At 36.4% G+C, this 23,393-nt stretch overlaps 2 protein-coding genes across 4 annotated transcripts in view; one reads left to right on the plus strand and one right to left on the minus strand.

The window, feature by feature from the left end:
- Window positions 1-4,529: 4,529 nt before the first annotated feature.
- LOC132914657 (dynein regulatory complex protein 9) lies at window positions 4,530-8,619 on the minus strand. Its single transcript, XM_060973960.1, has 7 exons — window positions 8,409-8,619; window positions 7,630-7,892; window positions 7,411-7,497; window positions 6,858-7,098; window positions 6,586-6,792; window positions 6,257-6,388; window positions 4,530-5,517 (listed from the first exon to the last, which is right to left on the minus strand). Exons 2-7 carry the CDS (start codon window positions 7,800-7,802, stop codon window positions 5,317-5,319), a joined length of 1,041 nt encoding a protein of 346 aa, XP_060829943.1. The 5' UTR covers window positions 7,803-7,892; window positions 8,409-8,619; the 3' UTR covers window positions 4,530-5,316.
- Window positions 8,620-10,632: 2,013 nt separating this feature from the next.
- The window catches only part of LOC132916378 (acetylcholine receptor subunit alpha-like), a 104,826-nt gene continuing 92,065 nt past the window's right edge, over window positions 10,633-23,393 (plus strand). For 2 of the 3 annotated variants that reach the window (XM_060976314.1, XM_060976303.1), the window contains exon 1: window positions 10,635-11,010. The gene's annotated coding sequence lies outside the window, so the exon portion shown is untranslated. Of the gene's footprint in view, window positions 11,011-23,393 lie in introns of all 3 variants that reach the window. The other variant, XM_060976332.1, reaches the window with a different exon arrangement.

Genomic DNA, 23,393 nt, shown 5'->3' on the forward strand with positions numbered 1-23,393 from the left:
TTAATACATATACATGTGCATTTATCAAGTTTCGAATTCGTTACACTCCCTACTTTACCAGCTACCACCAGTTCTCTCCTATACCATTGGTTAAATATGCACAAGCATGGTACAGAAGTTCTATACTTCGTCAATGATGAAAAGATATAAAATGGACCCAATATACCCTGCGATCCAATATTATGCGGGATATTTTACTTCTTTTAATGACAATAAACGTTTTAGACTCCTCTAATTCCATGCGCACTTATGATGGAGCTTCGTGTCTTACGTACTGAAATACCGACCTCGAGAAAATCAAAATACTTGCACCCTTTATAATTTATTACGGTAAACTTACAATAATATATTCAATCATAAGTATGTACGCAGATTAATTGTCAGTCGTATGCCATTTATCTTAATTATCAATATGATATTGATATTATTAATATAATGCTATAAAGTATTACTAAAGTATAATACTATAACGTCAAAGTCATGCCATTCATATAAATCCTGAACTAATACATGTCACATGAAAAGGGCATGTTACTATTCACGGATATAATAAACAGGGTCACTGTGCTTGTAGAAATTTCTACATAATACAACCAGTCATCCGTGCCGATTCGCACATTTTGCCCTATGATATGACTGGATGACCAGAGGAACATAAAGGATGCAACTTACCATAAGATGTGTTAACGCTGCAATCGATACTGTAGTAGTTCAAAGTTATCGGCAAGGTAGTTATCAGGAAGGAACCATCGAACCCCGTAGAAGAATTACGAGATGTAGAAAATCTGCAACAAAGTAGGAGACATAATTTAGTCTCAAAAATATGTTGATATTTTTAATATAAATTTTATTTCCTAATTAATGATAGTTAAAGTGAAATATACAGAGATTAACATTATAAATGCTATAGTAACAATAGAATACAAAGAATAGATAGAATATATTATAAATTAATTATAGAATTAAGTGAGGTGCAATTTGCAAAGTGTGAAACTATAAGAGATTCGAAATAGAGACTATGAACAATCTTAAATAAAATGTAGGATATTATGATTTGTCTTTGAAAACGCAGTGATGATTATTTAAGAAGTTTGAAATAATAAAAGATAGAACTCTAATAGTAACAAAGAAGGAAATTAAAAAAAAATCCATGAAAGAAATAAAGAATTATTAACGCTTTCGTTTTAAATTAAATACTATTAAATACTATCGAATACTAAATATAAACATATTTATGCATTTAAATAGTTAGATAATTAGAATAAATTAGATCTTACCATATTTTCGTGAGAAGTTAACGGTTTTGTCGTGAATCATCATGGCAGCCTTTTGAATTTTATAGCGTCTGTTTGAACTTCATGGCGTTCTCCGAATATCTCGAAGCTCCTCTCAGAATCAACCAATAATCTGTTAAAAAGAAAAACAAAATTCTCAAATAAATGTGTAAAAGAAATAAATTATACAGAAACAAACCAATAATCAAGATCTAATACTCTTTTGAAAGTTCATAATAGGAGCTAGCAATAGACGTTTGTTCTTGCTGTGCTTTCTACTTTAAAACTGACTCTTTTACATCTCAATATGATAGATCGATTGCGAGAAATTGTTTGTATCGATTATGATTGAATCTCGCGAGATATAATTGCATGTTTTGCCGTTTCATTGGCGCTGTAATCTTTACTTATACGCTAGACCATTGCATGCAGTTTTCGTACAAAGACACACTATCTAACGTGGAGGAAATTTATTATTTCAGTAATTTATTATTTTGACAGTGTACAACGTACGTAATATTTGTATTTTATTATTTTGATAGCCTGTAATGCTTTTTGAAGTATTATAAAAGTATAGAATTCTATTATTCGTTACGATTGTAAGATATATTTTATGATTATGGGATATCCTGTTTTATATTTTATTTATAATCTCATTATTATGCAGCTTCAATGCAAACAAGTATTATACTGTATACTTTATGTATTCTGAGTCGATAACGTCACATGTGGCACGAAACTAGTAAAAGAATCAGCCTTTAAACGATCCTCAAAACGTAGGGCAGAAAAAAGCGTTGTATGTCATGTCTATTCTATATCTCGTCTGTAGGTATAATCAAATATTAAAATGACCAGTGATCGTTAATTAAGTATAACTATAATATATGTACCCTGTTCATTGTAGATGACGTAATACATAAAACCTCTGAATAGTCGGTAATATAGAATGTGTGAGATAATGCGACAGCACCGACAAAGTACAGTTAGTCAATGGTAGTACCACCTGTTCAATGATTGTAATTCCTATTATATGATCAGATGTCAAGTAGGCAAAATGTAATTACGAACAGAGAAAAAACAGAGATTTCGTCTCTGCTACGAATGGAGATAAGATAAAAAATAATTCCAATTGGATAATTATAATTGCTATATACACTGTGGCAAATCGCAAAAGTCGTAAACAACAGTGATTTTTCTCGAGGTCGGTATTTCAAAACATTCTATTTTTCTTTATTTATACTTTGACTCCTTAATGGCCCATTGGCAGACTTGAGGATCTTTATATGTGTTATGTGCTATGTATTTGTTTTGTGTTATGTGAGATGCAATGTGTGGTATACCGCATAATTGTATGGTTAGGTTCAATACAATTGTTATTTCCTTATACTATATTTCAGATCGTAAGACACGAGGTCCCATGAAATGTCAGGTCTATTCTGTATTTAGACAATGAGCAGACTTTATCAAATAATCTTCTGGTACTATACATGTTCATACATATTTAAAATAATCAAATGTGTCAGGTAACCATATTTCACTGGTATTCGAAAGACAGAAATACATATTGCTGAATTTCCAGAAATATGTCTCTCTCGATTTCGCTACATAAGATTCTGACCCGCGGCCAGTTAGACAAGCACTATTATATATATCTTAACCGAATCATTTCAAGAAAATTAACCATTGTAAATTCCTCTTTAAGTTACCGACAATTAGATGTTATATAATATTACATTATAACTAGGTATATATTCGCTTAAAGAACTACAAAATTAAAATAATCAAATTCCCTCTAATTACTCATCTCTCCTCCAAGAGTCGAAACTCTAAGAACAAATGAATTTCTCTATTTTAGATTTATTTTGCTGTGGAACGTTATCTGCCCGTTCGCTTATGACATGAATTATGATGCAACCTATATGAAAGGTAGGTCAGAAATCGTTGCATACATACAGCATGTATATGCAGACTGCGCTATCGGGTGCGTGCACCGCTACATCGCGTTAAACCATTCCTTATATCGTAATCTAAGGAGGTGGTTGGCCGCACGGTCACGGCGGTAAGCTTGCATGCCTTCAAACAGAGTAGGTTACGGAGTTCGTGAATTTCTCATGAAGGAAAATGCACGGCTGCTCGTTGTCGACTCAGAAACTTGCTCTACCACGAGAAAGTGACGGGTGTCGTCATGGTGTTTTCGAGCTTGGCGAAGCTAAATGACACTATTTCCACTTTGAGGAGCCATTCAATGTTACTGGAAACTTCCATATCGAGGTTATGTATTCAACAAGCCAACTTTTTTGAAGGGCTAAACCCTACAACATTCTTTCGGTCACTTTCGACTTAATTATGTTCCTCTGGCGTTAAAAAAACATCTTCAGGGTCTGAACAAAACCTTTTTGTTACGCATAATTTTTCCTTCCAATTTTATTATACTGTGCTTTTTAAAAAAATTACAAATCCTTTTTATTTCTTAAAATGGGAGTAAGATTGAAATATAAAAACTTGAGGATCGTGGCAGGGTTGAAGGAATACATAAATGTATTATATATTGTTAATATATTATGTATTATATAGGGTTAAAGAAAAACAAAGGAATGCATAAAATAATAAAGCTACTGTAATATCATTTATCAAGATTCAAAGGATCCGAAGAGGACTAACGCCCACCAAAAGGAACAACAATTGAATAGAGATATCCGACATAGTTGCAATCTATCTGCACACTATGAAAGTCTAACAAAAACTTTCCAAACGGTCTCCTCGTCGTGCAAGTTCTACATGCCTTTATCCCTACAGCTAGAAAAAAAGAGAAACTTCGAGCGGAATTTTTAGTCGTTTACTATAGTCGTCACATGCTCCACGTTCAAGCACTTCGACTACATTGGAATTAAAGTCTATCGTGCGACTAGCGAACATGCATTTGCCTTGAACAACGGTATCACTTGCATGGATATGGATGCATTTACGACAGATTATTTCGTTTTAATTTTACAGATTAGCCAGGAACGATTATTGGACTGGAATAATTGAATTTGTGAGGATCAAAGGGAATTAAAGAATTGGAAATTTAACTACGTTTCGGGGACAACCTTGCTACTTTTCGATATTAAAATGTTTTAAGTTTCTCCACTTTGAACAATTTATTTATTTGATGGTTAAAGTAGGATGCTTCTTAAAAATTAAAAATTTAGATTCAGATAAAGGTAACAGAATTTCTGGATTCTAATTAATGATCCAATAAATGAAAAATTTACATAAACTCGTTGGATTATATTGCTTATACGTTCAATACACCTACATTTTATCATTTGTATATTCATATTCATATAAGATTATGATCATAAATTTCATGAAACTGCAAGAAGAATGAAGTGTAGGAATTCCGTGTTACGTATAGTAGAGGTTTATTATGGTGTACCATGCAGTGTTTTTGAACATCGCAGAATCTAAGTTAGTAGTGTGTAGGAAATGAGGTTCTTGCATGAACAATACTCCGCTGTGGCCATTCTTTAGCTTTATATTACGTAAGCAGAGAGTAAAATCGCGATTTCATGTGGATCATTCGTTACAAGTTTCTTTCTTCTTCTACTCGTTTTTTCTATTCGTGTTAGAAACTAATTTGACCAATGAATTTAATTCAAATAACTTGCAGATGAAGTTTCCTTTGAAACGACATCTGGAATTTCCATTTTTATGCAATAAAGATTTATGTCTAGCGCATTACGATTCTTCAGCTCTTCTACTCTTATAGTTGATTGAATTCGAATCTCTCGTAAGATATTCCTTCAGTAGTGTGTTTTGAAACTGTTATTCTTGTTCGTCTTTTACAAATTGCGCGATATACTTATACGCTCAAGATGACGTATAAGTCAATCAACGTATCTATAATGGATGCGGTAAGAGACGGAGCGTAGACGAAGCAAAAGTGGTCTTCATGGCAGAGGAAGAATAAATATTGTTTTCAGCCGAGTATTGTTCCAAACGGAGTGGAACATGTATTTGTACGGACTGGGATTAAGGGGTGGGTCAAATAGAAGGGGAGTTATTTCTTTGTCTTAGCCTGTCGCTTTTTCTTTTTCTCCACAGGTCGATACGGCCCCAACTTCCGGCGTACCATAACACCTCGCCACCAAGCTTGAATCTTGATTGCGCTTTTTTGCATGAGCTCCTGTCGTTCCTTCTCTCTTTGTAGTGTTTCCTTTTTCGCAAGATGCGTGTCTATAAATTCCTGATTATGACGATACTGCAACATCGTTACGATTGTATTTTAAACACAGGCAGGTGAATGGTTGGCAGGTGGCAATCGTTTCGGTGATCAGATCGTAAGGGAAAATGGAACAAGAATGGAAAGGGAATTAATTAGCTTAAGGCAACGCGAACAAACCACGTGAACTGAAAGATTAATTTTTTAATAGCTGCAAGAGATTTTTGAAAGCGTTAAAACTATCGGGACCAATGATTTTTCCTTTCCCTTTGCATCAATGAGATATCACATGATTTAAAATAGCCACAAATAGGTTCTTGGTATGGATTATCGATTCTCCAGTAGAATTTTCGCATTGCACATCGATTCTACGCTTGTAGAAGCAAGACTCGATGAATCTTGATTTCCAATAGTATTAATGTGATCGTGATGCAGTGAATCAGTCACACAGAATATTTAATAAGCAGTGACACTGCATTTGCATTTCTATCCGTTTGCATTCGCCACATTTATAATATTTCTCTCCCGATGCGTTTCGCTCTCTGTCAAACAAATTTCTACGAATAAAAAGAAGCTGCAAGCTTTACGTCGGACTACTGTTTTCGTTTGTACAAATTTATATCAAAGTAAAAGAAGAGCAAAGAATGGTAAGTTTGCACATAGTATATATCGAACAGTTTGAAAAAAATCAATAATTCCGATAGATCTGATTAATCTCGAATTCGTCTCGGGGAAAACAAATGTAAAATTCTATTGTTTGAAATGAAAGCCGAGCTACCTCTTCTTTAAGTTCGTCCAACTCCTTTCGACGTGTTTCTATCTCAATATGTAGCTGCCGGATTTCCTTCTCGTACGTCTCTTTTTCTCGAGCGTACCGTTCCTCCCACTCGTTGGTCTTTTTCTCTAGCGACTGTTGATTTAAAAAATAAGCTCCTTTATCTAACGTTTCCTTTTCTTATATGAGCGGCAAGTAACATTTTTTGAAAATACGAACATTCAAATAAAAGGAAAATTATTCAATATGGAAGATCGCGACGCGCAATTAAATAATACATTAATAGAATAATGCAATAATACGTTAAATAACATAAATAATATGATACTTACCGCTATGTCCTTTGTCAGAAATTTCGTCAACTCAGCATGAACACGCTGTTTATTTTTTTCACGTATGCGCCAGTTGTTTAATATCTTCTCCAATTTTTCTATTTCCATGTCGCAACGTAATGAATTCTGCTCGCATCTCGCTTTCCCCCATTCCGTAATATACTCCAACTTCGCGTCCGCGATTAATTTCAGTTTTTCCACGTTACGCTGTTGTTTAAAATACAAAATTAAAAATTTCAATGCGTCTTCGGTGAAAAACATGGCATCAGTACCTGTTCCTCCGCAAGCTCATTCAGTATTCGCCTTTTCTCCTGTTCATTCGCCAATTTCTTCTCAGTCATTGTCTTTTGCAATTCTGCGGCGGTTTTTCTTAGTCTTTCTTGCTCCTCGAGCAGAGTTTCCTCTTCTTTCTGGCGTACCATGATTTCTTCGATCTCTTTAGTCAATACCTCGAACGTTCCCTGTTCACGGATCTCTTCCTTCAGCTTCTCCATGATTTTTCTCATGTATAAACTGCGCAAAATTATTAGTCATCGTCTATCACAACGTATTTCGTTAGAAATGGTGATAATTATAATTAATTTTGAAAAATAACTGGCATTAAGCGATAAATGTTAAAGTCGTTCAAGACATTAAAAATAGATGGTCTTCGAGATATGTTAACTACATCGACGACATGATATATAATGATCGAAATAAAATATTTCTATCGCCGAACTTCTGATCTCGATGAAAGAAATACGTCAAACGCGAGACATTAATTTCTAGTAGAATTTCATAATTAAAAATTCATCGCAACGACCATCATTATAACATGGCTCCAACCTGTTTTCGTAAATTTTCTTGGAGATGGCTCGTTCTTTCATATCTTGGATCTTTATAATCTCCTCGGGATTCAATACTTTTAAATCTCTGTAACAGACATACAAAGGAATAATGTGAACGTTCGATTCTTTCAGGTGAGTATCCTATCTTTTAATAACCGGGTTTATTAATTTAGGATTCTTATTACAATTTCGCTCGACATATCATTGCATAACGTACTCTGTATCGAGAGGTAAACACTCGCCGAGAATATCGTTATCATGTTCCGCGGGCTTTCTCAGTGTACTGTGGTAAATGGCCAGCGCGTTCGTGAACTCCTCGAGCGCCGCTAAAATTGCTGGCCGTTCCGCTGGGGAGAACTGTGAAGAACCATTTGCCGCGAGCGTAGCCATTGAGTGTCCGTGTTTTTTACCTCGTCGTAGTTCTCTTGCGCCTCCTTTGCTCGCTTTTTATCTTCGCACATTGAATTTTGTCGTATATTCCTTTTAACATTCACGATGAATTAATTTACAAAAACTTCTTAAACCGAGCTAAAATTTGTAATCCTCGAGCTCTGAACGATTATTTTCAGAGAGAAAATTGAAGTTAAGAAGATATTTCAAATTTAGCTCGGTTTAAATTATTTTATAAATTATAGGTAAAAGATGAAATTGCCTATTTACGACATGCCGTGGCCACGATTTTATCTCCAATCTTTCGCCCCTTCTTCCGTTGTATTTTCATTTATCAATCGAGTTATCTCGTTCATCGAGGAACAATAGTTACACCCTTGCCTTTGATGACCGCATTTAATCATAGGCGAAATGTTTTTACAGCGTTTAGAAACAACTCAAATTTCATTTAAATGCAAATCGCGCCATGCAAGTCAACTGCTTATTTTAAGGGGTAAATTGTAAGATAAAAATCGCAATTATCGTATCGTTTCTTTTCCTTCCTTTCTTTCGTCTTTTTCTTTCCATCGTCTTTTTTCTTAACGGAACACGTTGCGGTTTACTTACTTCTCGGCTCTCACCTAAATTGAAGTTGCGAACGTCGTCGATGAAGAAAACTATAGATCCGATGTCCGGTTAATCAAAATTCATAAAAGGAACATTGAACACATGGCTATAAGACTAATCATGATACGCCGTACTTTTGGCGGAACTAAATGCTGCTCGATAAAGTTGGTTCGCGGAGCTTTAAAGCACGTGATACGGTTTGATCCATCGGTGCAGGTTGCCCCTAGAAACGAACGTTATAACGCCCCGAAACGCAAGTGTACTTGTAACACTCATTATAATGCCAGAATCTTTAAATATTTAATAATTTTTATTTCTCTTTTAGCAATACTTCGTTTTTGTATACTTGTACTGTTATAGAAAAACATGACTACAATCTTTTAACATACCATAAAGATTAACGCATGATTCGATGATTGTAAAGTGACAATGAGTAATAATGAAATGATCTCAAATAACGAAAAGGTGAACTTGAAATTATATTTCAAAATGACGTAGGAATCATTTCCAGATAAACTTAGACCTCTTTAAAATGACGTAAATTCGAAATTTTAGATGACTAGAAAACATTTAATGACTGGAAGGATATTGAAATTTCTTTGACTGGCCACCAAAGTATTCTTCATGACCCTACTTCCGTCGTATGATGAATCCCAATTGACTACCATTCCTGGAAACAGGAAATAGTCCAAAGTATCTTCCAATTCCTTTATGGCTTTAAAAAATCTGAATCTTTGTTCACGTAGAGTAAGTACCCTCGACTTTCTGTGAAGTCATATCTCTTCAAAGCGAACGATTTAAAATTGCAGAAACTTTCGAAATGACCCAATATTGTAAGAAATGTGCATAAATGTAGGAGAGTATTCTCTGTATTCGAGAACCATTATTAATTGCAGCCATAGGTGGTTCATTTCCTTCGCTAGAAGTTTCAAGTGCCGAGAAGAAAGACTGCAGCAGAAGGTCGAGTCAAGAACTGTTAAGCAGTCGGCAGGCGTTATAGATAGTCTTCCATGTTAAAGCTCGATTGAAGAATTCATTGGGAAAGGTATCTTGTGGACACTCGACAACTTTCTTCCTCCGCTCCATTCGTCGATTGTTTCATTCTGGCTGGTTGGCTGCCGAGGAAAGAAAGGTTCATCCAAATACGTTCCATTCTGATTGGAAAACTTTTTCGTACCTTGAACTTTTGTCAAATCTGCATTATCTTAAGACTTATACCGTAACGATTCCTATTTTGATTGAAATTTTTATGTATTTTTCATTTATTATAAGATCATTATTGTAAAAATATATGTGAGAGAGAGTATACTTTATTGGAAGAAAATTAGATTACTGTTTAAATTTTAACTTAATCATTTATTAAATATTTCCTTGATTTAAATATTCAGTTTTGCAAATTTTATTTCCATTTACGTATATTTTGTTTTTTAAAAAGCCTATGTTAACCTCCCGACACATTAGCAATATGAGAGAATGTAAAATAAATACAATTTTGACTTTCTAAAAAGTCACGTTTTTATTCAGGGAGGGTAAACTATAGAATAGGAGCAATGTGTATTTTAAATATTTATTTGGTACTAATACATAGATAAATAAAATCAGAATAGTGAAAATATCCAAATATTAGCGAGAGATAAAAAAAAATAACAGTGATAAATATTTATTTTTCGCTATAAGTAATGTATGCAAAAAACATAAAATACTATCGTAACACACCATACACAACCGACGCGCTCCGCTATTGCGCGCGCTAACTTCAAATTACACCTAATTTGCATTCTCGTGGCTATCGAGTCCAAGAGCTAGAAAAGAAAAACGTCACTTTTTAAAATTTTCGTCAGATTTAATTAAGGATAATCTGTCAATCTTTGAACAAAAACTACATGCATCATAATTAAAGGAAACAATAAGAAGCGGAAAAATACAAAAATTTCATGGAACAAAATTGAAACGTCGTACGCTTTCGAAATCGTACGATTTAACTGTAATTAATCGACCGCTGGAACATTGAAGCCACGCAAACGATAATGCCTTAAGCTCGATGTCTGACAGCATAGAGGAGTTTGGTAAAAGTGACAGAAACACGTTGGAAACATTGTAACGGCAATGTAATGTGCTTCCGAAAGTTTCGCGAATTCCGTGTCTTGCTGCGAAAGCTTGGAAACAGGTGCGGGATTGGATGCGTGCGCATGCGCAGAATCGAGGCGGCGTCGCGCTTGCGCAATATTGCGGTCAGTGTGGCGAGGCGCGAGGGCGGTGTCGGTGGTGGAAGCAGGGAAACGTTTTCTACCCTTTGCTCGTCGTCGTCGTTGTCGTCATCGTCGTTGTCATCGTACAGCCGTCTCTCGTTTCATCGTACACACTCGTGGCGAACGGTGCAGTGAGTGGTATTTCTCTAGTCATCGAGTCGATACGCGGTACGGATCGCGTCCTCGCCTCTTTTTATAGGATTCTTCACAGTCGCGTATGATATTTCGAGCTGTCGATCTGTCGAGAGGGATCCTCGATCACGGTGGAATCAAAGGTTATAACCTGTCATCGTCGCCATCGTCATCGGCGCCGCCGACGTCGTCGTCGTCAATCTCTATCAGCTGCTTCGCGGGTGAGTAGACGACATTTCTGTTTTCTTTCTATGTGAATTTCGTTCGTGTTTGCTCGAGACGTATTCGTATCGCTGTGAATGGTAGAGTTAACCTAGTTGCGTTGCTTTTGGAACGCCCTCGTGTTTATGCCGCGAAAATGCGACACGTTTGAAATGCCGGGCGAGATAAAAGTGAATCGGAACGATTGCCTTGTGTTTTTAACTATACGATCGTTTGTTTAATTGAATTCTGTTCATAATCTAATGTGAATATAACTCGGTCGATGCGGATGAGTGAAATTATCGATCTATCGGTGTTCTCTTAGCTTTACCGATGTAGGAATCCCAAGGGGAATTCCATACCTATCAAGATTAACCTAGTTACGAATTTTCGAACCGTCCTTGCATAAAAATGAGATATGCGTTACATATGACCGATTTTGATGTTTGTGCAACGTAGGAAAAAACGAAAACAGTTTCAAGATAGACTTTTCGTTCCGTGTTAAGTAGTCTCATTTTGCAGTCACTTGTGCAGCGCTTAAATCTACCTAATTTAGCAACCGAGGATAACAGTCCTCGCCGAGTTCTCTCAGCGTGGACGGGCATAAAGGGCAAATTACGTAAATATTCGTATTGCGTTCTCTGCTTCCGCTAGCGGTTTCGCGGGTAAATACGGCAGCTTAAGTCATTTCTTGCACGGTTTTGCGAATCTGTGTGGCGTTGGTTGTGCCAGCGTCTTCAATTCTGTCAGGGTTAACCTAGTTACGGAATCTTCGGTACGCCCTTGTGTTTATACCGCGAAAAGAACGAGCGTTCGAAAGTTTTCAAGAAATACACTCGTATTCTGATTATACCGTGCGTATATCGTGCCTGGATTTTACATTTTCTCTTTTTTTTTTTTTTTTTTTTTTTAGATACTTCTCGATAGACGACATCAATGCTTCAAATTAATTAACGACATTAATGAGGTTGTTAATCTTCGAGTATACTCCAGATGAAAGGAACGCGTGGAATCGATATTTTTTGTCGATAGGAAGGGACATTCTTTTTTTTTATCATCCGTAATTTTGTATAAAATTATTTGAATATTAAATAAAATTGATTTTTAATATACAAAATTGAACATATATATATTACGAAGTTTGTAAGAGATCATTTCGATAATTCCCTAGAATAGAATAGGAATGGAATGTGAGCGAACTATTCAGTATCCTTGAATTTATTCCATAAAAGCGCCCGTTTGTCCTGTTTGGTTTACCGATCACACGAGTTTTGCCTGGAAAGTATTCTCTTTTTCACCGAGTTTCTAATTAACGACGCGCTCGTAACGGAGTGGTTAGTTTATACACGCGTCAGGTACGGCCATTGCCGCGTATTAAGTGCGCCATTATTAAACGTGTAGCATGGCCAACTTGAAAGGATTATTTTACGCGGTTCAAATTGCTTTTTCCCTCTGTATCGCTTTCTCGCTTATTTAAACATCACGAGACTCCTAAAATTACGCTTTTTCATATTCACAAGCTATTACATACTAACAAGTTTCTCTTTTGCGTGGTAAAAACATAAATTGATTGAAAAACCAGATTATCGATACACAAAATGCGTAAAACCATGATATACGGCGTAGGATTAAAGGATAAACGAGGTTTCTTACTTTATACTGTACTGTGGCATTTTTTACTTTTTAAAAACCGTTTCTGTTGTAAAATCAAATTTCAAATGAGACAACGATGTAGCATGTAGGATAAATGCGATTCACTAAAACACGGTGAAATGCGATGACGGTTTGCAGTGTGCACGAATTTAAGCCGTATTCGCAACGCTTGCAATTCTCGCTCGTCAAATTGGGCTTCGTTTTGCCCGCGGAATTTCGTAATTGCTCGAATCTTAGCCTGGCGTTTCGAGTTTATGGAGATCGGTCTTGTTGATTGTGACGGAACTGGGGAATCCGGGAGAATTTCACGGAGACGATGAAATATTCTGTCGCCTAATAAAGGGAAGGCCCAACAACATAACCCCGTTCGAACATAAGTTTCTTAATCGCTCTGTTCGGCGTACGTGGTAAATATTAGGCGCGCATGATTGGCTGGCTGCTCACGTGCCGTTAACCGTAATCCTCAATTCCCTAGGCGACGCTTACGATGATTGGTTAAGCGGCATTGTCGGATTTATTGCTAGAATTACTACTGACTCGAGTGGTGTGATATCATTTTCAGTTATTTATGGTCGTACCATTGAAACAACAGCACCGATTTCGCTTGGTTATGGTGGTGATTTATCGGTGCGGTCGTCGCTCATTTAATGGCACTCCTTAATTGCTTTGATAATCTTTTCTCTTTTCTATAAAAGGTAAGAGCTCTTCTATAAAAGATAAAACCAGACAATATTTATTTGTTTATAAATTTTCAAAATTACAAAGAACGATTGTGAAATATCATTATTTTGCCTGGAATCGATTTTCAAACATTTCTATCCTCAGGATCGAGCCAATTTTCCGTGCCAATTTCACTTCGGAATTCTAAAGAGTTAATCAAGAAATTGTCGTGCAATTATGCGGCCGTAAATCCTAGCAACAATACGTGAGAACGGCACGGTACGCTTTTCGAGACTTGTCTTTTATCAGTTCACGAGAGAAACGCAAGCATAAACGTGGCAGAAACGTTTCTGATAACGGTTTTATGTACTGTTTGAAATACGCTCGGTGAAAGGAAAACAAGCACGACTAGTCGAGAAGGTGGAGTAGGTGGAGGAGGAGGTTGGAGGTGGTGAAGGAGGAGGAACGTTGTACGAACGCTTTGGCCTCCGATGCTTGGGGGCTCGCTCGAGAGAAATTTGATCGATAAAGGCGCAACCGAATCGACGACATTTTCTACGCACAATCAAAGGGTTCCGTCCAAGCTCTGGTCTCGTAGCATTGTTTTACCGCTCGTTACGACTGACCTAATCTAACCCAGTTCCTTTTATCCGTTCCTGGTGCACTCCTTTTTTTTTTTCATTTCATCCGACAACCTATTTAGGCGAAAGCCTTTTAATTCCTCTTTTTTCCTTTAAACACAATTTATGTCATGCGCAATTAACTTCTTTGGCCCATCAACTTTTTTAACCCTCCGTAGTACCCTATTCCCCCCCCCCAACATCTTAGTAAATTTGAGTTATCATTTTGTCTACTTCAAATTTTTCATCATATTATATGCTTTCGAAAATTCTGGAGAAATTCAGACTTATTTACTGACATCTTCATTTCATTATCCAATAGGTTCTGAGGCTAGAATGTTTTCAACATACTGGAAAATAAAGTTTGTGTCTAAATAGATTCAAAGGTAGTAGAGTACTAAAAGGAGTACTGAAGAATACTGGATTAGTACTGTTTGTTTCTCTGAAAAATTGTTGATTCTATAAAATGGTACAATTAAAAATATGTAATTTTATATGACAAACTCGAATAGAAAATAAAATTGAGAACACATATTTTAACGAAACATTAATATATAACCTAGAATCAAAGGATTTGATTGATAATTTGTGTTGATTTCTAAACTTTTGAATAGCGCATATTTTTCATTGATTTCTACTATTTTAGCATTTTTGAAATTCTGCTATGGCAAATTCTGTATAAATTTCGAGCTCAATAGTAGTATCATCGATTTTTGAACTAGATATCTTTCGTCAAAAAAGAGGGAAAACATAGTTGTCGTTGGAGTGATGGGTTCGTCACGCGGATACACCTCGTACCATTTTAATATTCGTCTTTGGAATTCAAATTTTCGTTCGAACGTATTTTCAGACAGCATAGAAAGCACCACGCACAAACGGAATACCAATTGAATGCCTAAACAGCGTTGCACTTTTTGAGAAAGTGTCGAGAAAAAAATGTATAACGTTATGAATTATTCTTTATGTATCATAGTTGGAATGCTTCTAATATTTTTAAATGTAAGATGAGATGATTCTACACTTCAAATAGCGATGTATATGTTTTTCTTAGAAGTTGTTAGATAATAGTTTACGAGAAATTTACCAATAAACGTAAAATACATCTCCTGGACAAACGGAGGCGAAATAAAAAATTTACATGTGGCTTTAAGTTCCGTTAGCTCGCACTCTAAAACCTTTCCGATCTCTAAATGATGCATAACTTCTTTAATTGACTTTTATAGACTTACGCGAGCCCAAATATCTTGTATCGCCTATCGAATGAAAACATTTCAACTTTCTTCATAAATTTTTCTGAATCGAAACATCGTCCATCAACGAATCCAAAAACATTTCAACTTGTCGTCATCCCAAACTCTAAGTGTTTATACCTTTTCCCTTTCGCAAGTATCAAAGAACGTTGGACGAAGTCGTGTAATTTTTCAAAGCAACTCTGTCGAGTAGTTTGAAGCGAACCTTGGTCCACACAACAATCCTATATTAGTTGAATTCCAAATGGAGAAGAAAGTTGGTCGTAATTTCCAGACGGACTTTTAAATCGCTATAATTAAGGCCTTTTTCTTTCTTCGACCGACTGGTGTCGCAATGGATTCACCTCGGCCTCTGCAAACTGTCGCATATATTTTCGTATTGCGCTAACAGCCTACTTACCAATTCCGGCAGCGTATCGGGAAGGCTGCACGAACGGTTTCACGCGAGCCTGCACCACCAGAAGATTCGCTGTTAACGAACGGGCCGGAAGAGGCGGCGTGGTTGCGATTTCCGGGATTCGGAAGCAGAAACTCCGCGAAATCGGAAGTGCAGTTGCGTACTGATTTCCTGGATGTATCGGGGTTCCACCTTGCACTCCATACTATTCGTCCTTATAAGTTAAAACTTAAAATATGATGTGGCATGATTTAAATCTCCCGATATAGATTTTTCTAAAGTACTCTATTATTACAATTCTGCTCATGTATTATAGGAAAGAGTTGCAATTGATCATAGACCTGCTATTTTTATTAAATCCCATTTGAAGCTTAGAGAATAATAATCATTATAGGCGGATCATTTGGTGTCAGTATAATAAAATATTAATAATAGGTATAAAATTATAATTTGTAATAAGTAGACTGCATATTTTTATGCAAATTTTCATTCTTATAAACCTAATTAAATAAATGGAATCTAAGTGGAAACTCATTTCATCCATTGAATATCAGAAGTACTATACTTTTCATATTTTGTCTCGTATACTTTTAAAATTTTAAATGCAATTTTAAAGTTCTTATAAATGGATAAAAAGCCTCCAATCTTGTAACAAAGAGGTAAAAGAAAATTTAAAAGGCGGAAGAGAGAAGTTTGCGGTCCCCAAGTCATAAGAATTCATAGAGAATTAATATCTAAATATTCCAAAGAGTTTCTTGGTTATTTATATTTCCGTATAATTCTATTACATTTCAGCGTGCGTTTTGCTTTTAATATTCCATCACTTGAGGTATATAATATTCTCTACATTAGTATTCCATTGTCCTGCGTTTTTATTCGTATTCTAAACAAATTCCATTTCTATTTACATACGCTATGTGCACGCAGAACTTTTGTTTTTTGTAAAAAGTTCCGTATCGGTAAAAATCGTTGCTTCGAAACGAACCGGGAATCGCGGACTAGATGGATAGTTGTTCGATAGTTCTCTAACGAAAGAAATAATTACAACTTTTATCTAGATTTTTCGAATTTCATGGTATCGTCGATCCGTTGATTGTTAACTAAAAGAATCACAGTATTCGTGCGTATCGGTACGATTTAACAGAGGCAACACCACTGTGATAACGTTAGTTTTTGAAATGCAAAAAGTAAATGAAAAATAGGGACGGAGGAAGACAAAACGAAAAGAACGTTTGGCGCGTGCAACTGGCGAAAGAAAATTCTGTGGAATATTTTTTTTTTCGTTGTGCATTGAAGTAGATTGAAAGACACTCGAGGGACTTAGTACAGGGGAAAGATATTTCAGATTACGTTCAAACAAAATGTGTGTACCGCGCGTACGTGAAAAACTTCTAAAGAATGTCGACCAATTTCGCAGCACAAAGGAACCGAAAATATATAGCCGAAGTCTAGCTTGTCACATATTCGACGAAGATTCTGCATCGGATTCTCGAATATCAGTAAGATACACATTTATTTAAATAAAAGATCTTTTTACACAATACCTATTCATTCGAACCACTCGAAATTTTTGCAATTTATTAAATTGGAAGAATATTACGTGTTTAGCCAAGTCAGATTTAGTAGGCGTATATTATGTATGTACCTTTCGTATATATTAAGAAACGCGTGGGAGCCTGTCCCAGTCAAAGAGCTAAAGTTATTCTTTCCTATATTCTATAATTATATGTATAAAATATGTAAAAATACTTAAGGCTAATACTTGTATAAGAATACTTCTACCAAGCATAACGCCCGTTTACAAAAATCAGGGAATAAATCCAGGTGTGTATTTGGAACTCGAACAGAAACCTTCAATTTCTCCATCGTTTCGCTTGGCATAACCGGCGATAAGAACCACGGGTTTCGGTTGATTCTTCTTCGAAAGTTTCCCCGATAAGAGTGGGCGCGTCTCACGGCACGTGAACGCGAAAAGATTTTTCACGTGTTGCTTATCTTCTTTTCTTTAAGGTCGCCACAATCGCTTATCGACCGGTAGAATTACCGTCGTTACGGTCTACGTTCCTCTTACGCCGTAATAATACCCATTGAAGCTCTTCCGATTTCACAGAAACTCGATCAACGCATAAAGGAGCTGTCTTCACGATTCTTTCTCTCCCTTTCTCCATAAGAGACAGCTTTAGATTTCTCTCGGTGAAGATACCCGTGTGTTTCGCCGCGAGAAACCATTAATTTTCTTTTGGAAAGGTTAGGCCACACTTTGGTTGTTGGTCAAACGAAAGAGTTCCTTTTCAAGCTCAGGGTATTATTTATCGTGGTGTCGTGAATCACTTTGTTTGGTGCTTCTTGGACATGGATCCTACGAGACAATCTTTTTTTTTTTTCTTCTTTCTCGTAGCTTTCGTTATTTGGTAGACGGCTATTGCGTGAGAAATATTAGACTGATATATACGGAGGCTCGCGAAAGGCTATTTGAACGCTTAATGCAGCAAATTTTTATGAATATGTTATGTACATTACATGAAACTATCTGAAATTTCGTTACCAGTGTAATGAGATACGAGTATCGTTATTGCAACAGTACAATTTGAAAGTGTTAAGATTATTCAGTGGATGGAATTAAAGTAATGTGTGAGCAAACTGCAAGGTATTGAAAGTGTATATTTTGTGACTAGTAAATTACAAAATATGTGGTACTATGTAAGCCTATCCAGATCCTCTCTCTAGCAACGTTACCCTGAGACTAAAGACAACTGCCTCAACCAACGTCGGACGTGTACCGCTTATGGCCTTTCCTAAACGCATTCTTTTGTCTATGCGCCTTCGAAGACCTTAGGCGGTTGAGAAACCGAAGACCAGATGTTGAGTTTTCTCAGAAGTGACGATCACTTCAACAGAAAGTAATGCGAAAATGTATGTAGAGGTTGCAAAACGTTTTATTGCAAGCGTAGATGCTCTTGGTGAAAAATGAATACACAGCACAAATATATAATTGATGCTAGAACTGTTTCCCAGTTGTCGTGGCTTATTAACATAGTTATTAATAATTGACCGATGAAATAAATACTTCGGTGGTCTTTGCGAAATGTATGCTTTCAATAAATATCTTGTAACATCTATGTACATTTTAAGAGCCGTTTCAAGTTTTAAGTGAAATATTTCTAAGAGGACATTTTCTTTCACAGAATCCGCTTAACATATTAAGTATGATCTAATATGCCGACGGCTCGTGTTCTCTAAGCTCCGTGGAAATTTTCCTGTCCGCGAGTAAAGGCATGGAATTAAGTCCATGGTAATCACGTGGATAATGGACAAGCGTGAAACCTCCTTGACGCATAATTCCTCATCCTAGTAGGCAGAGACGGGACATTGTATCGTGTACAGGGGGATTTACTCGCGTAAACAGATGGTGTTGCTTGGCCACCAAGTAACCTGTATGCCATTCACAGTTTTGTCAAGCCTAAACGATCTTGCACGCGAGGTAATCATAGGGAATAGGTGATCAGTGAGTGAAATTATCAGAAATTATAAGGATCTTGTCAAATCAAGTACAATAGCGATTCTTCGTTCGTAATCTGCACAAATATATCTGCGTTACAGTTTCAAACACGATACAAGTGCAAGTAAATACCTACAATTATATACAAACGTATGGTATACGTAAATTTTTAATTAACGTATAATATGATCGATCACTGTGATTGATTATTTTCCATTTAATATTATAACGTACCTAAATATATGATCAGTATCTATGATTAAGTTACTACTGTTAAAAACGCTACCTAAATCGGAATGATCCATTAGACCATCTTTTCCAAACAAATATTATCATCTGCAATTTTTTTCATTTTGCTTCATCAAATATTTTTCCATCTCGTCCAACGCAACGGAAAACAGATCTCCAGCGATTCTTTGAAAGGTATAAAAAGACACGCCTAACAGGAGCAAACGGGAAGCTTCTAGTGTTAACGAGCTTTCTGAAAGAGCTAAATTATACGCTGCAGCTTGATCAGCTTCTTTCTGTCGGTTCCATTCGGCCCTCACGCTCTCGTTTCCTCCTTTTCGTCCATATTTATCCGCATTTACCTTCTAGCTTTCGTTTTCCCCTTTTATTCCGCGGTCTTCTTTCGTTCTTGGTTTTCCTCTTCTTTTGTTCCCCTTCCTTTTTTTTCCTCTTCCTTTTGTCCACCACGCACTCGCTATTGTTTCCTATCGTTATTTTAGACCGACGCTGAAAGCCGACCAACGAAACGGGTTATCGTCGACTGGAAATCGACTGGTCGCTTTGTAAATTAGAGAAAACAAACGATCGCCGCGGAATCGTCGATCGGCGAGGTAAATTCATTTCGCAGCCTTAAATCGTTCGGCTGCTGGTCGTTCTCCAACGTTTGACCCTCGCTCGGAAATAGCTGCCCGATGAACTGGATATCGCGGCAATCGAAATTCGAATGCTCTGTAGTTAGAAATTTAATCAAGCTCGCCCTCTTCTCTTTTTCACCATAGGAACAGTCGAATTTGTTCTTTGATTCCATGAGTTTTGTATGAGACTTGCGAGATCCACATCTGGATTTAAATTGACTTGGCTCTTCATAATTATAACAATTCGAATCTGTTTTGTTTCACTTTCTACAGTTTATTTGTATTTTTCATTTTTTCTTTTCTTTTTTTATTCAATATCCATTTTTTTAATCTTTTGACGATCATATCGAGTCATAGTGTCTGATCATACGTAATACGACAGAAACTCAGGTAATCGTAGTACTGTTGTATTTACTTTACTTGACAAAAATATCAACAAGGTCTGCTCATTCCCTTATGAAGCCGCGCATTCTTTTTCGATTTTCAACATAACGTTAATAAAGAAAATATTAATAACGACGATCAAACAGGATCTCAATTTTCTCTGGCGGTTCTCTAACGTCTAAAATGTGTACAAAAACAACTCTCGGGTTATACGAGAGCATCGAGGAGGGAGAGTATGCGCGGGCACGACAAGATGAACGACGTGTTTTCACGATGGCCCAGCAACGACTCGTAATTGCATAAAGCGAGACACAACGGCGCAATAAAATTCCTCTTCCCCGTTGCACGGCCTGCGATGTCTTCCACGATCTTCCGTCCCGGGATTTTTGACTCGATTTACCCCATGTAACCCGTTTTTAACAATCTTAATTGCGTTTCGACAACGTTCAGTGCCGCTACAGTGTCTTCGCAATTTCCAACGGACAGCTACCCGCTATATTTAAATAATTTCTTAGCTTAAAACTCGTATAAAATCAGCGTTTGTAATGCTCTACTTTACTTTTTAATATGTACTTCTTTTTATATTTTTTTCTTTCTAGAAATTTTTTAATCAAGATAATTGATTACACTTTCGTGGTTCTTCAGGCTTTAATCTTGTTTTTAATAGCATGTTTGTGCTTGCGATGTTTGCAAAATGTCGAAGCAAAACATGTTGGTAACTAGAAGAACCGCAAAAATATGCCACCTAATAATCATCGTGCAAATTTCAAATCTAAAATGGCTATCTTCTTTATGGACTTCGAGAAAAGTTAGATACTATTCTATGAATGTGGTTTTTGAATGGAGATGTGAAAAGGCAACTTTTATGATCACGTGGATACGAAATTTGAATATCTGAGGGAAATGAACGTTAACAGATTTTGATAAAAATTGGAAATTTGATTGAATTTTTAATTTAGTTAGATTGCGAATGGTAATGTTTCCGTGGAATTTTAGATGGACATTTGCATAAAATTTAAATAGTTTCTGGCTGAGATTTTTGCAAGATACACGTTGCAAGGTTTTAAAATGCTTAACAATTTTATGCTAATATTTGTACAAGGTATTTTCTCTTTGTTTTTATTATACTACAAACATGCACTTGCTTGTATAAGGGAGAATGTTGAATACATTTACGAAGATAAAAATCTCAGGAGTGTTGATAATGAGAGGGACAGCTTTCCAACGGCGATGTTAGTGCCAACTGGCGCACCACAATGTTCATGAATTTTTACGAGAGAAAACCGATTGTACGGGGGGGACGTAACAGGCCGACGTAGTCGCAAACTTCTACCAGGCTGTTTCTTTCTTTTCTTTTTATTTTTTTATTTTTCTTCAACATGCTTCTTGCAGATTCATTCATTCGCTCGAGGTTAATAACTCATTTTAACCTGATCTCCAATTAAACTGCTACCGAAGGTCACGAAAGTTTATATCGAATCATAATGTTACTTCCAAAGTATCTTAAGCAGCTTCTTTTTTCACCAAGAGTAAATAAAGTTTAAAAAAAAGACTGGCTTACATATACAAACTTGTTTTATGAAAATTAACCGATGAAGCAGAATTTTATAAATTGTTAAATTAATTTTTACGCCCATTCTATATTACTGTTACATATTTGCTTGTATATTATTACTATTGTTATTATATTTCCATATATGTATATACGTTGAGTCGACCAGATACTATGACGAACAAGATTTTACAACCAGTTACATTCATTTTATCATATTATATCGTGTTGTATAGATATCTCAAGTTTAAAAGAAAGAATATCTTAGGTATACCGCACACATGTATACTGTCGAATGTATCTCGAGCACACCTCGGGGTTAATTCCGCCATTAGTCCGGATAATTCAGTTCCAAGCAAACTGGTGTCGAGGAAGAAATTCAACTGGTGACAATGAACACCTCAAAAGCGTAGCTTTAACAGAGAACGACAAAGAAAGAGAGAGAGAGAGACAGGAAGAGAGGATACGGCATTAGTCGAGCTCAAAGCTTTCGGGAGAAAGTCTAGCGTAGCCTCTTGTCTCTCTTGTCAACTCTTGTCTGCAGTTTATCTGCTACAAATGTTCCGAATACACAGAGGGTCGCGTAAAAGCAACGCGGCCTGCGAATGTGAATGCATCTGAAGCAGTCTCTCCTCGCTTTCCCTCTGCTGTATCTTGGAATTTTCGTCTGTTCTCCCTGTTATAGTAATTTGATTGATGTTATAGTGCTAGCGAATCGCTGAATGCAAAGAGAATGATGCAACGTTGAAAATTGCGGAGTAGCTCTGCTGTGGAAATTTGTGAATGATTAGGCGGGATTTGCTGTCGAAAATGATAGTAGCTGTTTGACAGAAAGCGCGGAAAATTGTTCAGCGTTCTAGGACTAATATAGTTTGGTAAATTCTTGATGAGAAGCTTCGTGTTCTGGGACAGAAACTTTTTGTCCAATATATAACTACGAGCCGCGTTATTCGTCTATCTTTTTGTTTTCTCTTGTGAAGTGTAGGAAAGAAATCGAAGGAGTTGCAGAAGCGTTTCAGGAACTTTGAATGGCTAAAGTTTTCAATTATAATTCAAATATTTTACAAGTATGAAATCCTCGAAAACGAGCAAAATTTGGCTCTTTCTAACCCGAACAAAGAATATTTGAAGCAATTCTCGATGGAAGAAAGAGCACTTTTCAGTGTTTCCTTTTGAACTATGCAATCGAATAAACATTCTTCTGTTCCAATAATTCACATTCTCATGAAATCATGGTCTATGATCATAGAAAGCTCGGACGAGATTTTAATTAGAAGCGACATCACTCGATCAGAGAAATGACTCGATTAAATTGCCACGAGATCTTTCTTCCAATTAGCGCCAATTCCTGATGATTCTTTGCACAGTAATCGAACTTCCACAACATTGTAATCGGGAACATATGAAATTAACAGTTTAACGAGTCTCGTAAAAAAAATATAAAAATGAATTCACGACGGTTGCTGTGCACTAGGAAGCTATCACGATAGCGCATAGGATGTGTCATAAAAATACGCGCGGGTAT

Source organism: Bombus pascuorum, chromosome 1 (genome assembly GCF_905332965.1).
Source record: "Bombus pascuorum chromosome 1, iyBomPasc1.1, whole genome shotgun sequence".
Classification (NCBI taxonomy): Eukaryota; Metazoa; Arthropoda; class Insecta; order Hymenoptera; family Apidae; genus Bombus; species Bombus pascuorum.